This window comes from Urocitellus parryii, chromosome X (genome assembly GCF_045843805.1).
Source record: "Urocitellus parryii isolate mUroPar1 chromosome X, mUroPar1.hap1, whole genome shotgun sequence".
Taxonomy (NCBI): domain Eukaryota; kingdom Metazoa; phylum Chordata; class Mammalia; order Rodentia; family Sciuridae; genus Urocitellus; species Urocitellus parryii.
Genome location: NC_135547.1, coordinates 80,622,205 through 80,645,561, shown reverse-complemented (window position 1 = coordinate 80,645,561; position 23,357 = coordinate 80,622,205). Strand labels below are relative to the sequence as shown.

Genomic DNA, 23,357 nt, shown 5'->3' with positions numbered 1-23,357 from the left:
TGTACATATATTTGTAAGCATGTTGATAAGCTGAACTTTATCTATAAAACATCCAGTGAAGAAATCGCTGTTACACTGGAATAATAGAGATAAAATATTTTTTATAGGATGGCCATATAGATGAGTGGTTTAGTGCGGTATCTGATCTGAATTGCGACTCCACACCTCTAAGACTGTAGGGCTGTCTACTTAAGAAGGTGTAAGGATTATGTGAGATAATCCAGATAAAGGATTAATGTAGTGAACAGCATTTGGTACTCAATAAATGTAACTTGCTGTTGTTTCATCAATTATGTCAAAGAAAAGAAAATGGACCAACAGAGCATTTTCAGAAAAAAGTCAAAATACGTCACTATCACTTTCAGGTCAACTAGGACTGAAACAGACCCCTTGCTAAAAAGGTGGAGGGGATCAAATGACGTGGACCGCCTTAGCAACAGGCCCCCAAAGAAGGTGAATTTCCACAGCCAATAAGACTCTGAGCTGTTGCGGAGGTAGCCAATGGATGACGGAAAGAGGAAGAGGGAGGACGCGCCAATTCTCCTGCCTGAGCCTCGGCCCAACAAAATGGCGGCGGCGGCGGCGTCGCTTTGTTTCCGCGGCTCCTGCAGCGGTCGCAGTGGTAGGGGCCTTTGAGCAGTGGGGAGGATCCAGCACCGGCGACAGTGACTACTAAGATTCCAGGGCATTTCTATCGTAATCTGGCGCTGGAACCGTAGTGGCGCCAAAGGGCTACAGAAGCCGAGGCGGCGATCAAGCGAAAACATGACTGCTGAGCCCATGAGGTAAAATGTACCCCCTTCCCGAGGGCCCCAGCGATGCGGGCCTGAGCACCATCTGAGTCCGGTGTTTGGGAAGACTTTCCCTTGGTGGGTTGGGCTTGTGCGTTGTTTAGCGGAAAGGGAGGCATCATTTTCTCTTTAGGTGTGTAGGGTTTCGGCATTTCGTAGGAAGGTTCCTATCGGGGGTGGGGGCGGGGGCGCGGCCTGTGGTGTTGGGAGCTTCTTCCAACCTTCTGTAACTGGCAAAGCTCGGTTGGCCTCCGCTTTTATGTTTTGGTGTCTGTGGGGTTGAGAATCCAAATTCGGAGGCGGTCTTTGGTATCCCGGTCATTCTTCCTTATCTTTGGGCCTAGAAACTGCGTGGGGAAGAAGGGGGGAGGGTGAAAAGGGGGGGGTGAAAAGAGGGGGGAAGGGCGGGCGGGTTGTGAGATCCTGGGACTACTTACTGGCGTTTAGACTGCTGGTGATGGGAAGTACTGGGGCTCTGCGGGTTTTTGTTTTTGCTTTTTTTGTAGATATTGGAGGCATTTTTTTTTTGTCGGGGGCGGGGTGGGGTGTCTTTCCAGGTATTTAGATTCCTTTTCTATTTCATATCGTGAAGGGTATTCTCGGATTTATCCTAGTCTGTGGGGGTGGGGGGACATACTAACGCAGGATTTTGCTTCCAGAGGATCCCAATATACCACTTTTTGGGAAGTCCAGCTTTAATGGGACATCAAGTGTTTCCCCAACTTTATGGGCAGATTTCGAGTAAAGGTAATTAGATCCTGTTTTTATTTATTTATTCCATGAGGGATGAATGTGGGTTCGTGAAAAGTAAGATTTATTGCAAGCATAGTTGTGTCTGGCAGGCCGCCTCTCAAGCACGTTTATTAGGTTGACGCTATTTTTCACGCGTGTTTCTGGTTTGCCTGTTGACTGTGTCTAAAATTTGGGTAGTTAATATGAAATGTATACCACTTTTATCTAGGTGGCTGGATTGCTTTTCAGGTAGTTTTATATTTGACTTTACATCCTACTAATTGATAGCTAATTTTTCTGCTGGTTATGCATCCTTCGTGCCTAGTGGCCAAGTAGAATCACAGGGAGCATGGATCAGAATTGCATTCCTAGTTTGCAAAATGTGCCTTTGAGAAACTATGAGAATGGCATAGGTTTTCAGAGCACTTAAGCTAAAATGTAGAATTTCAGAACCAGCCGGTACTACTTATGCCTGTTTTTTTTTTTTTTTTGCATTAATAAGGAGTAGATGGATGATAGATGATGGGATAGATGGTAGATGATGTTTTCCTGACCTAGGGGAGAATGCACTTTAGTTCTTAGATTATAGATCATTAGTTGTGTAAAGATTGTGGCCTTGATTTCTGAATTGACTCAAATATAAGAAACTATTTATGGGTTATTGGACTCCTAAGAGATACATGGTACAAATTGTTGACAAACTGCTGCTAGGCATTCATATTCATATGCATGTACCTTACAGTTTAACAGGACTTCTAGATTTTATTAAGTCTCATAAAGTCTACATTTAAAACAATAGGTTGTATCTGTGCATGGGACTGTAGTCCCAGCTCCCTAGAGGGTTAGGTGGGAGGATCCTTTGAGTACAGGAGTTCTAGACAAGGCTGGGGAACTTGAGATCCTGTCTTAAAAGAAGAGAAGAAACCCCCCCCCCCAAAAAAAAAAAAAAAACCACCATAGGTTGAACTCCTATTTTTTCCCCATTTCTTTCCTTTTCTGGGACTACAGGGGTGTGCTACTACACCCAGTTCCCTCTCCCTTTCTTTAAAAAAATATTTTTAGTTATTGATGGACACAATACCTTTATTTTATTTATTTATGTGGTGCTGAGGATCGAACTCAGTGCTTCACATGTGCTAGGCAAGTGGTCTACCACTGAGCTACAACATTTTTTTGTGTATAGGATTTCTGAATAGTCTAATGTTGTGCCAATGCCAATTTTTCTTACTGGTCTTGAATTTTTGTAGATATTCTGGTGATTAGAGTAATATTCATAACAAAAATTGAGTTCTCATTGTTCTCTTTGACCTATAATATATATATATTTTTGGTACCAGGTATTGAACCCTGGGCACTTAACCATTCAGCCACATTCCCCACCATTTTTTTTGTATTTTATTTAGAGACAGGGTTTGCTGAGCTGTTGAGGGCCTTGCTAAATTGCTGAGGCTGGCTTTGAATTTGCAATCCTCCTGCCTCAGCCTCTGGAGATGCTGGGATTACAGATGTGTGCCACCACACCTGGCTTTATCTGTGTAATTTTGATTAATCCTCAAAATGTCCCATAGGGTACTACTTGATTTCCCCCATTTTACAAATGAAGAGGAAACTGAGGCATAGAGAAATAAAATAATTTGACTGAAATTATTATTCAGCTTGTAATTGATAGAGCTGGAATTGAACCCAGTGTTGACTCCCAAATTTGTGTTCTCTTTTGATCTGATTTTGTACATTAGAGCTTGTGTTCTTAACCACAAGGCATTAATGCCTCCTTGAACTCCTTCGTTTTAGTTTTTGGTACTGGGAATTGAATCCAGAAGTGCTTTAATACTCAGCCACATCCCTATCCCTTTTAATTTTTATTTTTATTTTGAGACAGGGTCTTGCTAAGTTGTTTAGGGCCTTGCTAAGTTGCTGAAGCCGGCCTGGAATTTGAGATCCTCCTGCCTCAGCCCCCAGGTTGCTGGGGTTACAGGCATGCACCACCATGCCTGGCATGACCATTTTAATTTAGCCCAACTATTATGATAGAAGTAGTTTGTGTTAGCTTGGTCATGGTCATTTGTTATGGGTTTATGATTTTCTAGGGTTTATGATACACATTTTGTGTCCAGATGTATGATATAGTGAGCTAATGAAACATTGAATTTGAGCAGTGTCTTAAAACTGTGAAGGAGCTATGTGCACTCAGTGGTAGTGCACTTGCCAGGCGTATGTGAAGCACTGGGTTCAATTCGCAGCACCACATATAACTACATAAATAAAATAAAGGTCTGTCAACAATTAAAAAATATTTTTAAAAAGGCTAAATGTCTTTTTTAAAAAACGATGTGAAAAACCTCTTGTAAGGACCTACATATATAATGGTAGGGAATTAATTAAAACATTTGACCTGCCTTGATTATTTACTGTACAAGAGCTTCAAGTGGATGTTGAGAAGAACTTTCTCAGGTGAAGTCTCATCTTCAAGCTTATTTTTTTTTAAAGAGAGAGTGAGAGAGGAGAGAGAGAGAGAGAGAGAATTTTTAATATTTATTTTTTAGTTCTCGGTGGACACAACATCTTTGTTGGTATGTGGTGCTGAGGATCGAACCCGGGCCGCACGCATGCCAGGCGAGCGTGCTACCGCTTGAGCCACATCCCCAGCCCTCATCTTCAAGCTTTTAATGATAGTTAAAGGAGAATCTGACAGGTAATGCTTGAAAATTAAGCCCACAATACCAAAGAATGGTTGATTCTCTTATGTGAGACAGAAAGAATTTGAGCAGTTCTATGCATTATCATTAATTAGATTTTACACCATAGTTCCAGATTTTTCATCTTTAGATTTTCTGTTGAGCACTGAAAAGTAGGAAACAAAGACTAGTTCTTTAAAAAAAAAATCAGTACTGGGAATTGAACCCAGGGCTTTGTGCATGCTTGTAGGTGCTCTGTAGGGTCTCATCAGGTTGCCCAGGTTGACTTTGAACTTGTGATTCTCTCCCCTTAGCCTTCCTAGTAACTGGAATTCCAGGCATCCACCAACACTCCCAGTAGTTCTGATTTCTTTTGTTGGTATTGAGGATTTAGCCCAGGGGTGCTTTGCCATTGAGTCACATCCCTGGCCTTGTTTAAAAAATTTGAAAGGAGGTCTCACTAAGTTGCTTAGGGGCCTTGCTAAATTGCTGAGGCTGACCTTGAATTTGCAGTCCTCCTGACTTGCCAGGCTTACAGTTGTGCACAATTGTGCCCAAATTTTTACTTTTGTTTATTAAAAAAAAGAAATGTCCTAGAAGTCCCCCCCCCACACACCTTTTTTGGTGGTACTGGGAATTGAACCTAGGGCCTTGCACATGCAAGGCAAGTGTTCTGCAACTGAGCTATGATGTCAGCCCTTTTATTTTTTTAAGGCAGGCCCTCCTTAAGTTGCCCAAGCTGGCCTGAACTTGGGATCCTCCCACCTCAGCCTTGAAAGTAGCTGGGATTACTGGTGCTCTCCTTCACATCTGGTTTTCAATCTTTAAAGTTTTTTTTTTTTTTTTAAAGTAATTGCACTTTTTTTTTTTTAAAGAGAGAGTGAGAGAGAGAGGGGGACAGAGAGAGAGAGAGAGAGAGAGAGAGAGAGAGTTTTAATATTTATTTAGTTTTTCTTAGTTCTCGGCGGACACAACATCTTCATTTGAATGTGGTACTGAGGATCCAACCCGGGCCGCACGCACGCTAGGCAAGCGCGCTACCGCTTGAGCCACATCCCCAGCCCCTCTTTAAAGTTTTTGTTCTTTTTTAAGTTTTTGGTTTTGTGTTTTAAATAAGATTGGTTTGTTTTCTCCAGTTTTTGACATTATGAAAGATGAATATCTGATTTATAACTTAACGGTACTTACATGTAAAGATCTTGATATTATGAAATTTGATGGAATTTGTCATTTTTAAAATGTCTTTATTTAGGGGCTGGAGATGTGGCTCAAGTGGTAGCGCGCTTGCCTGGCATGCGTGTGGCCTGGGTTTGATCCTCAGCACCACATACAAACAGGGGTGTTGTGTCTGCTGAGAACTAAAAAATAAATATTAAAAAAATAAAATGTCTTTATTTAATTAATTTATTTTTATATGGTGCTGAGGATCGAACCCAGGACCTCGCAGGTGATAGTGCTCTACCACTGAGCCACAACCCCAGCCCATGGAATTTGTCATTTTAATCCTTACAAAAAGGGAGTTGAAAAGCTGACAGCTGTAAAACTTGTTATTGGTCTTTAAAAAGGCAGCGGTTATCCAATTTGAGAAATGATGAATGTCTTCGAGTCTATTAAGATGGTAGCCTAATTTTTGAAAAATGTTATATGTCAATTATTTGCACTTCTGCTTTGTGGAGGGGAAGAAATGCAATTTTAAATATTTCTTTGTGGTACTGTGGTTTGAACCCAAGGCTTTACACTTTTTAGGTAAGCTGTCTACTAGTAAGCTACATCCCCAGCCCAGAAATGTAAAATTCCTAAAGGATTTTGGAATCATTTAAATATTAATTCGTTGGTTTATGTTATGGGTTAGGGTGAAAAGAAGGACATTTGTCCTGTGCCCATGCCTGTAATCCCAGTGGCTCAGCTGCTTGGGAGGCTGAGGCAGGAGGGTTGTGATTCCAAAGCCAGCCTCAGCAATTTAGCGGGGTCCTGAGAAACTCAGTGAGACCCTGTCTCTAAATAAAATACAAAAAAGGGCTGGGGATGTGGCTCAGTTGTCAAGTGACTCTGAGTTCAATCTCCAGTACAAAGGAGGAAAAAAAATTTGTGACCCTAATTTTGATTAGTTCTTATTATTGTCAGCCCTCAATGTAGTTGGTTTTGAGCTTTCAGTTATACATGTTCTTTATAGGTAAGATAAATGTCATACTTAAAAGAAATTTTTATATAGATGTGTGATATAACTTTTTAAATAAGAAATTGTATTTATGTGGCTATTTTACATTTGGAGTCTAAACTTGGGCTTTAGGTTGACATGAAATGCTTTCCTCCAAACCTTGAATGATCTGTTTGATATTATCAGAAGCACTTCACATGGTTTAAGTCAATGAAAAAGGATGCATAGATCTTTCTTCAGCAATGTTGAATATAATAATACAGTAAAAGGAGTGTCTAAATAATATCTCTGTGTACATGTTTCCTAATGCTTGTCCTGTGATCTGCTTGACATGCAAGATGTTTAACTTTCATTTCCCCCTCTGTGAAAGGCAACAAGTTTAACAGATATCCATAATGCCTGCAGGTGTTTTCCGGGAGGTAACATGGTTATAACAACAGTTCTTTGTTTGGGGGACTTGTGCTGGGGTTTGAGTCCAGGGCCTCATGATGCTAGGGAAGCACTGTACCACTGGAGCTGTATTTCTAGCCCCAATATAACAGTTCTTAAATGTCAGTAAACTAACACTCTTTGTTTTTTTTTTTTTCAGTATAAAGAAGTTCTAGTATAGAGGAATGAACACTGAACAAACTGAGTCAAATCTTGTAGCCTTAGCTCTGTCCCATAAATAATTGATGATCTTAGACAAATCATGTATCTTTCCCAGGTGTCTGCCTTGTCATTTGCAGAGTGAGTTTGTACTAGTTGTTCCATACAGTTGTTGTTGTTATTATTTTGGTACCAGGGGTTGAACCCAGGTTGCTATACCACTGAGCCACATCAGCAGCGCCCCCCCCTTTTTTTTTAAAGAGAGAGAGGGGGGCGGGAATTTTAATATTTATTTTTTAGTTTTCGGTGGACACAACATCTTTGTTTTGTATGTGGTGCTGAGGATCCAACCCAGGCCGCATGCATGCCAGGTAAGCGCGCTACCGCCACATCCCCAGCCCCTCAGCAGCCTTTTTTAAAATTTATTTTTTGGCATCAGGGAATGAACCCAGGGGTGCTTACCACTGAGTCACATCCCCAACCCTTTTTGTTTTTTATTTCAAGATGGGTCTTTGTAAATTTCTTAGGGCCTTGCTAAGTAGCTGAGGCTAACCTTGAATTTGTAATCCTTCTGCCTCAGCCTTCCAAACCACTGGGATTATAGGCATGCACCACCATCCCCGGCTCCATAGAGTTATTTTTAAAAATAACTCTCATTATGTGGATGTTGATCATTTTTCATTTTATCTGCTTTTTGGGCAGCATGTAGATTTAATATATGTACTCGTTTTTTTGTCTTAAGACTTACATGGTCAGTAGTTTGGTGCAGTGGCACATGCCTGTAATCACAGCAACTCTGGAGGCTGAGGCTAGAGGATCCCGAGTTAGAGGTCAGTCTTAGCAACTTAAGCAGACCTTCTGCAACTTTGTGAGACCCTGTCTCAAAATAAAAAACGACTGGGGATTCAGCTCAGTGGTAAGGCATCCGTGGCTTCAATCCTCAGTACAAAAACAAGCAAACAAACAAAAAAGTGAGTAAAAACAAACAAAGACTCTTATATGGTTAGGATACAGGTGTTTTATTGCTAATATGTGCCATAGTGTCATGAACGTAAACTTGTACAAACATTTACTGGGAAGGAAAACATTTTTGCTGGAAATTTTGTTGATTATAGCTTGGGAACATGTTGTTGTTTGGTGGTGGTACTGGAGATTGAACCCAGAGGTGCTTTGTGGCTGAGCTACACCCCAATCCCTTTTAATTTTTTATTTTGAGATGAGCTCTGGCTAAGTTGCTGAGGCTGGCCTGGAATTTGTGATCCTCCTCCCTCAGCCTCCTGAGTTGCTGGGATTATAGACTTGTGCCACTACATCCAACAGGAGTGTGTTCTGTTTTGAAAGGTTACTACATCTAGTATATTTCTGTCCATTTTATGATTGAAGATGGTCCTTCTGAAAAGAACAATATTAGCACTAGCCAATTGTTCTTTTTGCCCTGGAAAAGGGTTCTTTGAATTTTGCCCTGTAGCCACTGTTTCATATCCTTTTTCTGAGACATTTGCAGTTTTGGCTTAAAATAGACACTCCTGGTATCTATAGCTCAGGTCTTTTGTTAACTGTCCCGTGCAACATTTAAGAAATTATTGATATGGCAATAGTGCTGTTATACCAATATCATATACTCCATATTTTGCTTTATTAGTTGCTCCAATACTTGAATAACTTGAGAATCAACAAGAGGTAAAGTTCCATACTGTGCTAGAATAATAAAAATTCCTGCCCTCTGCTGGGCACGATAGTCCAAATCTGTAATCCTCGAAACTCAGGGAGGCTGAGGCAGGAGGTTGCAATTTCTGTGTTAGTCTAAGCAACTTAGGGAGATCTTGTCTCAAAAAATAAAAATGACTGGGAGTGTAGCTCAGTGGTATAGCAACCCTGGGTTCAATCCCCAGTATTGCACACAAAAAATTGCTGCCCTCCAAAGGTATTCTTTTTTATTAGTTCATTTTAGTTATATATAATATTGGTATTTATTTTGATGTAATTATACAAGCATGGAATCAAATTTGCTCCAGATCAGTCCTTAGTACTTCCTCTTTGCCTCTCCTCCCTCCCCATGTTTACTTTCGTCTGCTTACAGATCTTATTTCTATTTATAGCTTTTTAAAAAAAAACATTAGTGCATTATGGGTATATGTAAAGGTGAAATTCACTGTTATATTTATATATGTTCATAGGAAGGTTTGGTGAGATCCATTCTACCATTCATCCCTTTTCCTGTCCCTCCTTCAACCCCCTCAGTCCCTTCCTTTACTCCACTAATCACCTTTCTATTTTCATGGAATTTCTTCCCCCTTTCTAAAGGTATTCTTGAGAGAAAGAAACAGAAAGAAAGAAAATAAACAGTTACAGAGCAATCCTAACCTGAAAATATATTAGCTATGCTAAGGATGAGCATGATGCAATGGAGCACTCCTGTAATCCCAGTCACTGAGCTCTGCTTCCAGCCAAGGAAGACATTTCTGATGGTAATCAAGACATATTAGAGATGTAGTATTTGAGTCTGGCCCTTGGAGGATGGGTTCAATTTTGACCAAGAAGACTATGGGAGGATTCCAAATGTGAGGGGTAGCAGTTTGAACAAAGAATATTGTATATATTAGCATTTTTTGCAAGGTCAACTTAGAATTTTTTAACTCAACTTGTGGACAAACATTGTATAACTATCTTGCAGTTTGTTTGTTAGCTTTTGTGTCTTGATATTTTTATAAAAACTACCTGTGCCCTGTGAATGAGCCTGATAATTTTAGTTCAGAATTGTTAAGACAGGCTGGGGTTGTAGCCAGTGGTAGAGTGCTTGCCTAGCATGTGTGAGGCACTGGGTACAATCCTCAGCACCACATAAATATATATATATATATATATATATATATATATATATATATATATATATATATATATATATATAAAGATATTGTGTCTATCTACAACTAAAAAAATACTTAAAAAAAGTAGCCGGACACTGTGGTGCATGCCGATAATCCCAGCAGTAGCTACTTGGACATTAAGGTGAGGATCTCTAGTTTGAGGCTGCCAGCCTGGGCAAAATAGGGAGACCTTGTCTTAAAAAAAATGGGCTAGGGCCAGCATGGTGGCACATAGCCTGTAATCCCAGCAGTTTGGGAGGCTGAGGCAGGAGGATGAAGAGTTCAAAGCCAGGGGCTGGGGATGTGGCTCAGGCGGTAGCGCGCTCGTCTGGCATGCGTGCGGCCCCAGGTTCGATCCTCAGCACCACATACCAACAAAGATATTGTGTCTGCCGATAACTAAAGAAATAAATAAATATTTAAAAAAAAAAAAAAAGAGTTCAAAGCCAGCCTCAGCAACAGTGGCAGGCACTAAGCAACTCAGTGAGACCCTGTCTCTAAATAAAATACAAGATAGGGCTGGTGATATGGCTCAGTAGTGTTCAAATCCTGGTTCCCCTCCTCCAAAAACAATGGGCTGGGGATGTGACTGAGAGGTAAAGGTGTTTGCCTGGCATGGGCAAGGTCTGGGGTTCAAAACAGATCAACTGTTAAAACATTATCTTTTAAATTGTGTGAATTTAATGCACAGGTTTTGAATAACTATGATCAAATTATGACCTTAGTTGTCTTTATTTGGTAAATTGAAGTAGTCAGTTGACTGTTGGGCAATATTTGAATTGTAAAATTCACAATAGGCCTGGGAGTGTAGCCCAGTGCAAGACTGTGGGTTTGATGGCCAGCACTGCAAAAAGAAAAAGAATCCAAAATAAAATAACTTATTTTTGAGTACTATTGGATTTAGGATTAATTATTTTACTTATTTGATTTATATTAGTCAGATTTTTGTTTATGAGAGATAACATCCTATATTAAATGCAATAATATTTGGTTTGAAAATGTTAATTTGTTTTAAAAATTTTTTTTAAATTGTATCTGGACACAATAACCCCACTTTGTTTATTTAATTTGTTTACAAGGTGCTGAGAATCCAGCTCAGTGCCTCACACATGCTAGGCAAGCACTCTACCACTGAGCCACAATCCCAGCCCCTGAAAATGTTAATTTGTTTCAGCAATATTGACATCAGGGAAGAATTTGAGCAGAAGACACAATTTGCATTTTTTATGAAAGATTTTTTTGCAGAGTCAGGGGTCAGTAAACTCTGACCTAATACCAATGGCTTTTTTTTTTTTTTACAAAAGTAAAATTCTATTGGACCCCCACCCCACTCTTGTTTGTTTATGTTGTCTAGATGCTTTTCTACCACTGTAGCAGAGTTGAATAGTTGTGATAGAGACCTTATGGCCTTCCAATCCTAAAATGTTTATTATTTATCCCTTTATAGAAAGAGTTTGCTGATTACTGGGTAGGTAAATGGGGCAGATGAACCACACCCAGTTGAACAGAGCTGTACAAAAATACATGTGGATACATGCATACATTTCAGACATCTACCAAGTACCCCAGTTTACCACTTGTGTTATGAACCACACCCATCTACATTTGTTGTTACAATTTTACATCCGATTTCAGATAACCTTCCTTCTACCACTTTACAATAATTCACCAGCTGCAACCCTTCTAATGCCCACCTCCACAAGCAAACTACAGCTTTTTTTCAAGGTAAAGTGCTGTATTTTTTGTTGTATATGTACATTTCTTAATCACTTAACTTGTGTATAGTATGTAAAACTGTGCTACCATTTCTACCAGTTCATTAGGTTTCTTTCTTTAAAAATGGTGTCACAGGGTTGTGGCTCAGTGGTAGAGTGCTGGCTTAGCATGTGTAAGGCACTGGGTTTGATTCTCAGCATCACATAAATAAATAAAGTAAAGGTCCATTGGCAATTTAAAAAAATATATAAAAAAAGGTGTCACAGATAGTTTTAAGTGCTATGTGTCTAACCCCATTTTTCTTATGATTTCTATGATACTGGTTATACAACATTATTTAGTATGGTGAGTTTTTTAGAAATTTTTTTTGTTGTAAATGGGCACAATACCTTTATTTTATTTATTTATTTTTATGTGGTGCTGAAGATCGAACCTAGTACTTCATAAGTGCAAGGTAAGCGCTCTACCACTGAGCCACAATCCCAGCCCAGTATGGTGAGTTTTTAGGAATCCATTTATTACATTATTGAGAAACTAATTGTTATCAATTAACAAATATTTCTTGGGTGGTGTGAAGATTGAGTTACTGGGCATAAAGTAGTTGAATTAGTATTTAGGATATAATAATTACTCAAATGTTCATTATTACTGATTACTATTACCATGTGTCAGAAACCATGTTTTTTTTTTTTTTTCCCTGTACCAGGGATTGAAACCAGGGGTGCTTAAGCATTGAGCAACATATCCAACTTTTTTTGTTATTCATATATTTATTTATTTTTGAAATTTAACAATGTATTTTTGTTTTTAATTTTGAGACAGCATCTTGCCAAGTTGCTGAGGTTGGCTTTAAACTTGCCATCCTCCTGCCTCAGCCTCCTGACTCTCTGGGATTAAAGGTGTGTGCCAGCGGGCCTGGCTAGAACTGTTTTAAATACTTCATTGACAAATAAGTCAGTAAGGGCATTGTCTCTGTGGAGCTTGTATAGTACTTTTCAAAATCTTTATTAATATATACTTTGGCTAATAATTCATTCCTTCCCAAAATTGTTATTAAAATGATGTTTCTTATATGATCTTTTTAGATATACATGACAGTAGAGTGAAAAACAATAAACTTAAAAATTTTAATATTTATCCACAAATCAAAGACATTTATTTAAAATGACTTACTTAACTGGGTACATGCCTGAAATCCTGGCAACTCACTTATAATTCCAATGACTTGGGAGGCTTAGGCAGGAGGATCATATTTTTTTAAAATTTATTTAAAAAAATCTGCCACTGAGTCACAACCCCAGCCTGGGAGGATCATATTTTGAGGCCAGCCTTGGCAATTTAGTGAGACCTTGTCTCAAAAAAAAGAAAAAAAGAAAGAAAGGACTGGGGATGTAGCTCAGTGTTAAAGAGTCCTGGGTTCAGCCCAGTGTGGTGGCGCATGACTATAATCCCAGCTGCTTGGGAGGCTGAGAGGGGAGGATCATGAGTTCAAAGCCAGCCTCAGCAAAATCAAGGTGCTAAGCAACTCAGTGAGACCCTGTCTCTAAATAAAATACAATATAGGGGTGGAGATGTGACTCAGTGGTCAAGTGCTCCTGAGTTCATTCCCCAGTATCCCCCCAAAATCCTGGGTTCAATCTCTAATACCTTCTTCCAAATAATAAAATTTTCTTTTTTTTTTAAGTGAGAGAGGAGAGAGAGAGAGAGAGAGAGAAAGAGAGAGAGAAATTTTTTTTAAATATTTATTTTTTAGTTCTTGGCGGACACAACATCTTTGTTGGTATGTGGTGCTGAGGATCGAACCCGAGCCGCACGCATGCCAGGCGAGCGCGCTACCGCTTGAGCCACATCCCAAGCAATAATAAAATTTTCTAGTCAGTATCTTACTGACTTTGTGCCATATTTTATTTATTTAATTATTATTATTTTTTTTTGGTCTAGAGATTGAACCAGGCCTCATACTCACAAAGTGTGGACTCTGCCACTGGGTTATACCTCAGTCCTGAAGAGTGCCACAGACACTCTTACCACTGAGATAATACTCAGTCCTTTTTTATTTATTATTTTGAGACAGGGTTTTCCTCAATGGCTTTATAAATATAATCTTTCTGCTTCAGTCTCCCCAGTTGCTGGGATTACAGGCATGGACTATTGAACTTTCCTAAATAATTTTTTAAATAACTTTAGCTTCAGGGGATAAAGCCTAATATCTATAAGGATATAAAAGAGTTATCCCCTTTTTATAAGGTATAAAAAGTAAAAAAAAAAATACTATTACTTTCATACTTATATAAAATTTGTAGAAATAGGAGACATTCAGATTCTCATATGCTCTTTATTTATTCACATTTATTTTATTCTTTTTGTATTATTATTATCTTTCTTTTTTTGGGGGGGTACTGTGAATTGAACTCAGGGACCCTTTACCACTGAGCCACATCTCCCACCCTATTTTGTATTTTATTTAGAGACGGGGTCTTGCTGAGCTGCTAAGGGCCTTACTATGTTGCTGAGGCTGGCTTTGAACTCGAGATCCTCCTGCCTCTGCCTCCAGAGCTGCTGGGATTGAAGGCATGTGCCACAGTGCCTGGCCTATTATTATCTTTCTTAATCATTTGAGAGTAAATTGCAGACATGATGCTTTTCATTCCTGAGTACATTGAATTGTATTTCTCCAACAAGCCTATTCTCTGAGGTACCCTAGTATATTGTTAGCAATCTTAGAAATTAGCATTGATACAATATTATTTCCTAATCTACAGGCCTTATTCACATTTGCTAATTGCTTCATAATGTTCTTTATAATGAAAGCAAACTTTTCTTAATTTCTGGTGGATGATCCAGTTCTGGAACACAGCATGGCATTTCATTTTCATGTGTCTTTAGTTTGTAGAAGTTTTCTTTGCTATTTTTTTTTACTTTTTCTTGGGGGAGAAGGTAATGAGGGGCAATTTATGAGTTACATTTTCAGCCTTTTTATATTTTATTATGAAGCAGAGTTTTGCTAAGTCATCCAGGTTTGCCTTAAACTTGTGATCCTCCTGTCTCAGCTTCCAGAGTCAGTTGAATTTGTCTTATGATTATGTATTTTCATAGGAATAGTATGAAGTGATATGTTCTTTTTTTAAATTTTTTTTTTGGTATTTATTTTTTAGTTGTAGTTGAACACAATACCTTTATTTTATTTATTTATTTTTATGTGGGGCTGAGGATGGAACCCAGGGACTCGCACATGCTAGGTGAGCGTTCTACCGCTGAGCCACAACCCCAGTCCTAGGGATTTTTTTTTATTTGTTTGTTTTTATTTTTGCTCATTACCAGTCTTATGAATTTGTAGTCCTCCTTTCTCAGCCTCTTGAATTGCTGGGAATATAGGTGTGTGTCATCATGCCTGGTCCTGTTCTCATCTTAATAAACATTTACTGTTCCTCTGTACAAATTTATTTGTTATTTCCTTTTTTTTTTAAGAGAAAGACTGAGAGAGACAGACAGAGAAAATTTTTTTTGATATTTATTTTTTAGTTTTCGGCGGACACAATATCTTTGTTTGTATATGGTGCTGAGGATCGAACCCGGGCCGCACGCGTGCCAGGTGAGCGCGCTACCGCTTGAGCCACATCCCCAGCCCTGTTATTTCCCTTAATGGAGAATAAAAGATGAATTCAGACTAGTTTTCTCCTTCAAGGTACTTACATTCCATTAGAGAGTACTCTGAGTTTAAATAAATAACTATAATAATGTTTTGCTTATTATAAGAGAAGTAAAAGAAAATTCTGTGGGAGAAGGAAAATAGAATTTCTTTGATCTAAAAGTTGTAGTAAGATAAGATTGGAAAGGAAAGTACAAGTTCCCCCTGCAGAGAGCTTCCTATGCTGTGCTTAGGAGTTTGTACTTTATCCTTATGTATGAACATGGGAAGCCTGTGGATAGCTTGACCAAGAGTGTGATGTATGTAAGTCTATTGTGTGGGAAACATTATGCTAGTTTTAAATACTGAAAAGATAGAACAATCTTTTGTTCTTGATTAATTGTGCTAGGGATGCAACCTCCAGCCTCACACATGTTAAGTAGGCACTGTACCAGTGAGCTGCACTTTCAACACAGAACATTTCTTTTTTTAAAATATTTTTTCAGTTATACATGGGCACAATATCTTTATTTGGTATTTATTTTTATGTGGTCCTGAGGATTGAACCCAATGCCTCACAAATGCGAGGCAAGTGCTCTGTCACTGAGCCACAACCCCAGCCCCAGAACATTTCTTTAGACAAGGAATGTACTTAGAGAATATAGGGATATACCTCCAATTACGTCTACTGCCTCCTTCCAAATAGTCCAATTACGTCTACTGCCTCCTTCCAAATAGTAGCACATCCTAAGTATCAACTGAGTGATATGGACACATATGCTATAATAAATGTTAGGTGTTTTGGTACTTGAGTCAGGAATAGAATGTGATGTCTAAAAGCTGGGATTTCAAGGCAGGTACAGTTGGCTTTTAAAAAATATTTTTTAGGGGGCTGGGGATGTGGCTCAAGCGGTAGCGCGCTCGCCTAGCGTGCGTGCGGCCCGGGTTCGATCCTCAGCACCACATACCAACAAAGATGTTGTGTCGCCAAGAACTAAAAAATAAATAAATAAATAAATAAAAATATTTTTTAGTTGTAGATGGACATAATACCTTTATTTTACTTATTTATTTTTATGTCGTACTGAGGATCAAACCTAGTGCCTCACACATGCTAGGCAAGCGCTTTCCACTGAGCCACAACCTCAGCCCCTAAAGTTGGCTTTTGTGTATACTTTTTTCCTCCTCCCTTTTCCATTCCAAATATAATAGTAAAAGATAAAAATAACCTGTATTCCTAAATGTTGCCAACCATTGATGGGTTTCTGTGATTTATTTCTGACATCTGATTTCTAAACATTTTTGATATGTTTTTCTGGACTGGAGCTAGTGTTATCTGTTTTAATTACAAAAATAGATGCTATTTTCCCTTCTCTGTATCTCTGCCCCTCACCCTTTTGGTACCAGGAATCGAACCCAGGTGTGCTTAACCACTGAGCAACATCCCTAGCGCTTTTTGTTTGTTTGTTTTGAGACAGGGTCTCACTGAGTTGCTGAGGGCTTCACTAATTTGCTGAGGCTGGCTTGAACTTGTTTTCCTCCTGCCTCTGTCTCCTGAGCTGCTGGGACTGCAGGTGTATACCATTGTGCCAAGCCCTCTTAAATCCATTCTACCGAGAACTCCAGTTCTCTTCTAAAGATCTTCCCCCAATTTCTTATGCAGTGTTGGAGATTGAACCCAGGGCTCTCACCTGCTAAGCAAACATTCTAAAACTAAGCTATACCCTTTGCACAAGACCCTTTTCTTAGTCAGGCATGGTGGCACATGCCTGTAATCCCAGCAGCTCAGGAGACTTGAGTCAGGAGGATCACAAGTTCAAAGCCAACCTCAGCAATTTAGTGAAACCCTGCCTTAAAATAAAGAATAAAAAGGGCTGAGGATGTGACTCAGTGGCTGAGCACCTCTGGGTTCATTTTCTGTTACAAAACCCAAAACCCAAACAAAAAACAATAACAAAAAACCCCAGGGGAAAAAGGTACATTCATATATTGCTGGTGGGACTGCAAATTGGTGCAGCCAATATGGAAAGCAGTATGAAGATTCTTCGGAAATCTGGGAATGGAACCACCATTTGACCCAGCTATCCCTCTCCTCGGACTATACCCAAAGTACTTAAAAACAGCATACTACAGGGACATAGCCACATCAATGTTTATAGCAGCACAATTCACAATAGCTAAACTGTGGAGCCAACCTAGATGCCCTTCAGTGGATGAATGGATAAAAAATGTGGCATATATACATAATAGAATATTGCTAAGCAATAAAAGAGGATAAAATCATGGCGTTTGCAGGTAAATGGATGGCGATGGAGAAGGTAATGCTAAGTGAAGTTAGCCAATCCCCCCCAAAAAACAAATGCTGAATGTTTTCTCTGATATAAGGAGGCTGACTCATAGTGGGGTAGGGAGGGGTAACATGGGAGGAATAGATGAATTCTAGATAGGGAAGAGGGGAGGAAGGGAAAGGAAGGAGGCAGGGGATTAGCAAGGATGGTGGAATGTGATGGACATCATTATCCAAAGTACATGTATGAAGACATGAATTGGGTGTCAACCTACTTTATATACAAACAGATATGAAAAATTATGGTATATATGTGTAATAAGAATTATAATGCAAAAAAACAAAGTACATGCATAAAGACATGAATTGGCGTGAACATACTTTATATACAAAGATATGAAAAATTGTGCTCTGTATGTGTAATAAGAATTGTAGGGCTGGGGATGTGGCTCAAGTGGTAGCACGCCCCCCTGGCATGTGTGCGGCCCAGGTTCGATTCTCAGCACCACATACAAACAAAGATGTTGTGTCCACCAATAACTAAAAAATAAATATTAAAAAATTAAAAAAAATTGTAATGCATTTTGCTGTCATGTATTTAATAAAATAAAATCAATAAAAAAAACCACCCCATTATTTTTACAGCCAATCACAACTAGAACAAAACTTTTAACCCTAATTTTCTTGCCTCTTGGCACATTCTTCACCACTGTCTTCATTAGAAGATTCTGCCTTTGGGTGAGTTTATAGGTAATGGTACATAGATGAAATGAACTGTTTGATAAAGCTAAAATCAAAGTGCTTAAACAAAACATTTGTTAATGTTCCCTGTAATTTGACTCACACAAATATGGTGACCTTGGTTGCAATTTAAATGTTTTGTTTTAGGTATTATGTAAAGAAAACTAAAAAGTAATAAGGTAGAACCAGACATAGTGGCACATGCCTATAATCTCTAAGACTTGGGAGACTGAGACTGGATCCCAAGTTCCAGGCCAGCCTTGGAAGCTTAAGGAGATCCTGTCCCAAATTAAAAAAATAAAAAAGTAATAATGTAAAGTACAGATCTGATTTACATATTACTGCCTTATCACTCAAAATTTGTAATTTCTTCCCTCCCTTGTGACATTTATATCTTTGTATTTAAAACAATAGACAGGGATTTGTTTATTATTTCTTAAATGTTTTTAGGAAGTGTGACATTTTCAGAAAAATTCTGAATAGTGTTTACTTGCTCAGATAGTCACTCTTGATACGGAGCCTAGTAAAACAAGCAGTGCCTAGGTTCTGTGCTGAAATGCTTTTATACTAAAATAACATAGGCAAGTAGGTATTTATTTATTTGGTACTGGGGATTGAACCTGGAGACACTTTACCACTGATCTACATAACCAGTCTTTTAAAAAATATTTTAAAAACTTTTTCTAGTTAGTTATAACCAGACCATTTAAAAATTATTTATTTTTTTAAATTTTGAGACAGTGTCTTGCCACATTTTTTTTTTAGAGAGAGAATTTTTTAATATTTATTTTTCAGTTTTCGGCTGACACAACATCTTTGTATGTGGTTCTGAGGATCGAACCCGGGCCGCACGCATGCCAGGCCAGCATGATACCGCTTGAGCCACATCCCCAGCCCCATCTTGCCACATTTTTAAGGCTAGTCTTGGGCATGTGATCCTCTTGCCTCAGCCTCTTCAGTCACTGGGATTACAAACATGCACCACCATACCTAGCTATTTTTTTTCTTTTTAAAAATTATGGAATGCTTTGCCAGGCTTGGTGGTGCATGACTGCAATCCCAGTGGCTAGGGAGGCTGAGTCAGGAGAATCACAATTTTGATACCAGCCAGAGCAATGTAGGGAGATCCTATCTCAAACAAAAAGGGGGGGGGGCTTGGAATGTTGCTCAGTAGTTAAGCCCCCTGGGTTCAGTACTGGGTATGTATAAATAAATAAATAATTTAAAAAAATGGGCTGCTTTATGAATTTGCATGTCATTCTCTGGCACCACGCTAATCTTGGTATCATTCCAATTTTAGAACATGTACTGCCAAAGAGCACTGTGGAAAAATATTTTAAAAGTTAAATTATTATCAGGAAATGATGGTATAAAACAGTAGCAGATCTCAAATTCAAATATAAATTGATGCAATGAAACAAATTAAAGTGATCAAAAATTAAAATGTTAAAATAAAAAAAATTAAAATGTGGTAGATAATAGTAAAATACCAACATATGGAGTGGTCTGTATAAATTTTATTATAGCTTACCATTCCAGATTGTTTCTGCTTGTTATAATCCTTTAAGAACATTTGCACATGCAGAAAAATATTGCTTGTGTGACTCTTTGATTTTTCTCATTTTTGTTCTTTGGTTTCTCATATCTCTTGGAGTAAAAATTGTGTATTGTGATGGAGGATTACAGGGGAAAGAAAAAGTTAGTAGGTCCCAAACTGAGCTTTTTTTTTTTTTTTTTTTTAATGGTGCTGGGTATTGAACTGTGCATGTGAGGCAAGCACTCTACCAACTGTACTTTATCCCCAGCCCACACTGAGTTTTTAATGTGTTAATTTGCTGTAGAGGCATTAAAGATAAACGATACATTAAATAAGAAAAATCTCTCCAAATGTTGACTGATTGATACTGGTAATTGAACTCAGGAGTGCTTTAACACTAAGCTCCATCCACAGCCCTTTTTATTTTGAGACAGGGTCTCACTAATTTGCTTCGGGCCTCGCTAAGTTGCTGAGCCTGGCTTTAAACTTGTGATCCTCCTGCTTCAGCCTCCTAAGTTGCTGAGTTTGTAGGCATGCACCACCTTGCCCAGCCAAAGTTTTTTTTTTTAATTTTATTTTAGTAGTAGATGGACACAATATCTTTATTTAATTTATTTATTTTTATGTGTTGCTGAGGATTGAATCCAGTGCCTTATGTGTATGAAGCAACTCCACCACTGAGTCAACCCCAATTTTAAATATTTATTTTTTAGGTGAAGATGGACACAACACAATGCCTTTATTTTTATGTGGTGCTGAGGATTGAACCTGGGTCCCGCCAGTACTAGGTGAACACTCTACTGCTGAGTCACAATCCCAGCCCAAAAGCAGTATTTCTTAAAGGGGCACCGTTGACTATTGGGCCAAATAATTATTTGTTGTGGAGGGACTCTTATTTGCATTGTAAGGTGTTTGGTAGTAGTGTTTGTTTCTACCCATCAGAAGCCAGTGACAATTCCCATGATGCTTGTGACAGCCAAAATTATCTCCAGATTTTACCTATGTCCTAGGGCCAAAATTGCTCCCATTGGTTTTGCTGCCTCAAAGCAGTGGTTTTATGTCTTACCCCTATGATTCTTTTAATTTTTGGACATACACACTTTTACTTTGTATTCATTAAATTTGCAATCATATTTTGCACTGTGTTGTAGCTTTCATAGATTTTTTGTTTCCATCCTTTTTATTGTGATAAAATATGTAAAGCTTAAATTTTACTATTTTAACTTTTTTTTCAATGCTCAGAAAACTTGAATTGGAACACCATTTGACACAGCTGTCCCACTCCTCTGTTTATACCCAAAGGACTTAAAATCAGCATACTATAGTAATGCAGCCACATCAATGTTTATAGCAGCTCAATTCACAATAGCTAAACTATGGAGCCAACATATGTGCTCTTCAACGATGAATGGATAAAGAAACTGTGATATATATATATACACACACACATACATACACACACACATACACACACACACAATGGAAGAATGAAAAGTTTGGCATTTGCCAGTAAATGGATGGAACTGGAGAATATCGAGCAAAACAAGTCAATCCCAAAGAACTAAAAGCGGAATGTTTTCTCTGGTATGCAGAATCTAATTTATGATGGAGGTGGGGCTAGGGAAGAATAGAGGTACTTTGGTTTAGACAGAGGGGAGTGAAGGGAGGGGATTGGTATGAGAGTAGGAAGAACAGTAAGTAGAATGAATCGAACATTATTGCCCTATATGTATATATGATTACATGACAGGTGTAATCCTACACTATGTACAACCAGAAGAATGAGAAGTTATACTCTATTTATGTATGATGTGTCAAAATGCATTCTACTGTCACATATAACCAACTAGAACAAATTTAAAACTTTTTAAAAATTGTAAAGCAAGTAAAATAAATGGATTGTTGCTTGTAATCTTTTTTTAATACATACATATATATTAGTTGTCAATGAACCTTTATTTATTCTAGGCAGTGCTGAGAATTAAACCCAGTGCCTCTGTGTTAGGTAAATGGTCTACCCCTGAGGTACAATCCCAGCCCTGTTGTTTGTAATCTTGATAGTTGCCATTCTGACTGAAGAAAGATGGAATCTCAGTGTAGTTTTGAATTGCATTTCTCTAATTGCTAGAGAGTCTGAACATTTTTTCATATATTTGTTGATCAATTGTATATCTTCTGCGAAGTGTCCATTCAGTCTTTAACCTAATTTATTGATTGGGTTGTTTTTTTGGTGTTAAGTTTTTTTGAGTTCTTTATATATCCTAGAGATTAATCCTCTATTTGAGATGCCTGTGGTAAAGATTTTCTCCCATTCTGTAAGCTCTCTTCATATTATTGTTTCCTTTGCTGTGAAGAAGCCTTTAGTTTGATTTAATCCCATTTATTGATTCTTAATTTTACTTCTGGTACTTTAGGAATCTTGTCAAATCCTAAGCCAACATGGTGAAGATTTGGGCCTACTTTTTCTTCTATTAGTCACAGGGTCTCTGTTCTAATGCCTAAGTCCTTGATCCACTTTGAGTTGATATTTGGGCAGGGTGAGAGAGAGGGGTTTGGTTTAATTTTGCTACATATTGATTTCCAGTTTTCCCAGTACCATTTGTTGAAGAGACTGTCTTTTCTCCAATGTATGTTTTTGGTGCCTTTGTCTAGTATGAGAAAAATGTAGTTATGTGGATTTGTCTCTGTTTCTTCTATTCTGGACCATTGGTCTACACATCTGTTTTGTTGCCAGTGCCATGCTGTTTTTGTTACTGTGACTCAGTAGTGTAACTTAAAGTCTGGTATTATGATGCTTTCTGCTTTACTTTTCTTTTTTTTTTTTAAAGAGAGAGTGAGAGAGGAGAGAGAGAGAGAGAGAGAGAGAGAGAGAGAGAGAGAGAGAGAGAATTTTTAATATTTATTTTTTAGTTCTCGGCAGACACAACATCTTTGTTGGTATGTGGTGCTGAGGATCGAACCCGGGCCGCACGCATGCCAGGCGAGCGTGCTACCGCTTGAGCCACATCCCCAGCCCCTGCTTTACTTTTCTTGTTAAGTATTGCTTTGGCTATTCTGGGTTTCTTATATTTCCAAACAAATTTCATGATTGCCTTTTCTATTTCTATGAAAAATCTCATTGGGATTTTTTAACAGGAATTGCATTAAATCTGTACAATGGTTTTGGTAGTATGGCCATTTTGACAGTGTTAATTTTGCCTATCCTAGAACATGGGAGAACTTTCCATCTTTTGAGGTCTTCTTTAATTTCTTTAGTGTCCTTTAGTTTTCATTGTAGAGGTCTTTTACCTCTTTTGTTAGATTGATTCTCAAATTTTTTTTTTGAGGCTATAGTGAATGGGGTAGTTTTCCTAATTTCTCTTTCAGTGGATTCATCATTGATGTAGAGAAATGCATTTGATTAGTGGTGTTAATTTTATATCATGCTGCTTTGCTGAATTCATTTATTAGTTCTAGTAGTTTTCTAGTGGAATTTTTTGGCTATTCTAAATATAGAATTATGTCTTCAACAAACAGTGGTAGTTTGAGTTCTTCTTTTCCTATTCATAACTATTTCTTTCTTCTATTAATTGCTCTGGCTAGAGTTTCAAGGACAGCATTGAATAAAAGTGGCAAAAGATTGCATCCTTGTCTTGTT

The 23,357-nt window shown here is 38.2% G+C and overlaps 1 protein-coding gene and 1 pseudogene across 6 annotated transcripts in view; one reads left to right on the top strand and one right to left on the bottom strand.

Moving 5' to 3' along the window:
• Window positions 1-568: 568 nt before the first annotated feature.
• The window catches only part of Atrx (ATRX chromatin remodeler), a 217,620-nt gene continuing 194,831 nt past the window's right edge, over window positions 569-23,357 (top strand). For 5 of the 6 annotated variants that reach the window (XM_026405589.2, XM_026405587.2, XM_077794035.1 and 2 more), the window contains exon 1: window positions 569-785. In XM_026405589.2, coding sequence (XP_026261374.1) covers window positions 766-785 — 20 coding nt within the window. In that variant the 5' untranslated portion in view covers window positions 569-765. Of the gene's footprint in view, window positions 786-1,450; window positions 1,539-23,357 lie in introns of all 6 variants that reach the window. The other variant, XM_026405588.2, reaches the window with a different exon arrangement.
• LOC113194513 (U6 spliceosomal RNA) lies at window positions 19,408-19,505 on the bottom strand (annotated as a pseudogene).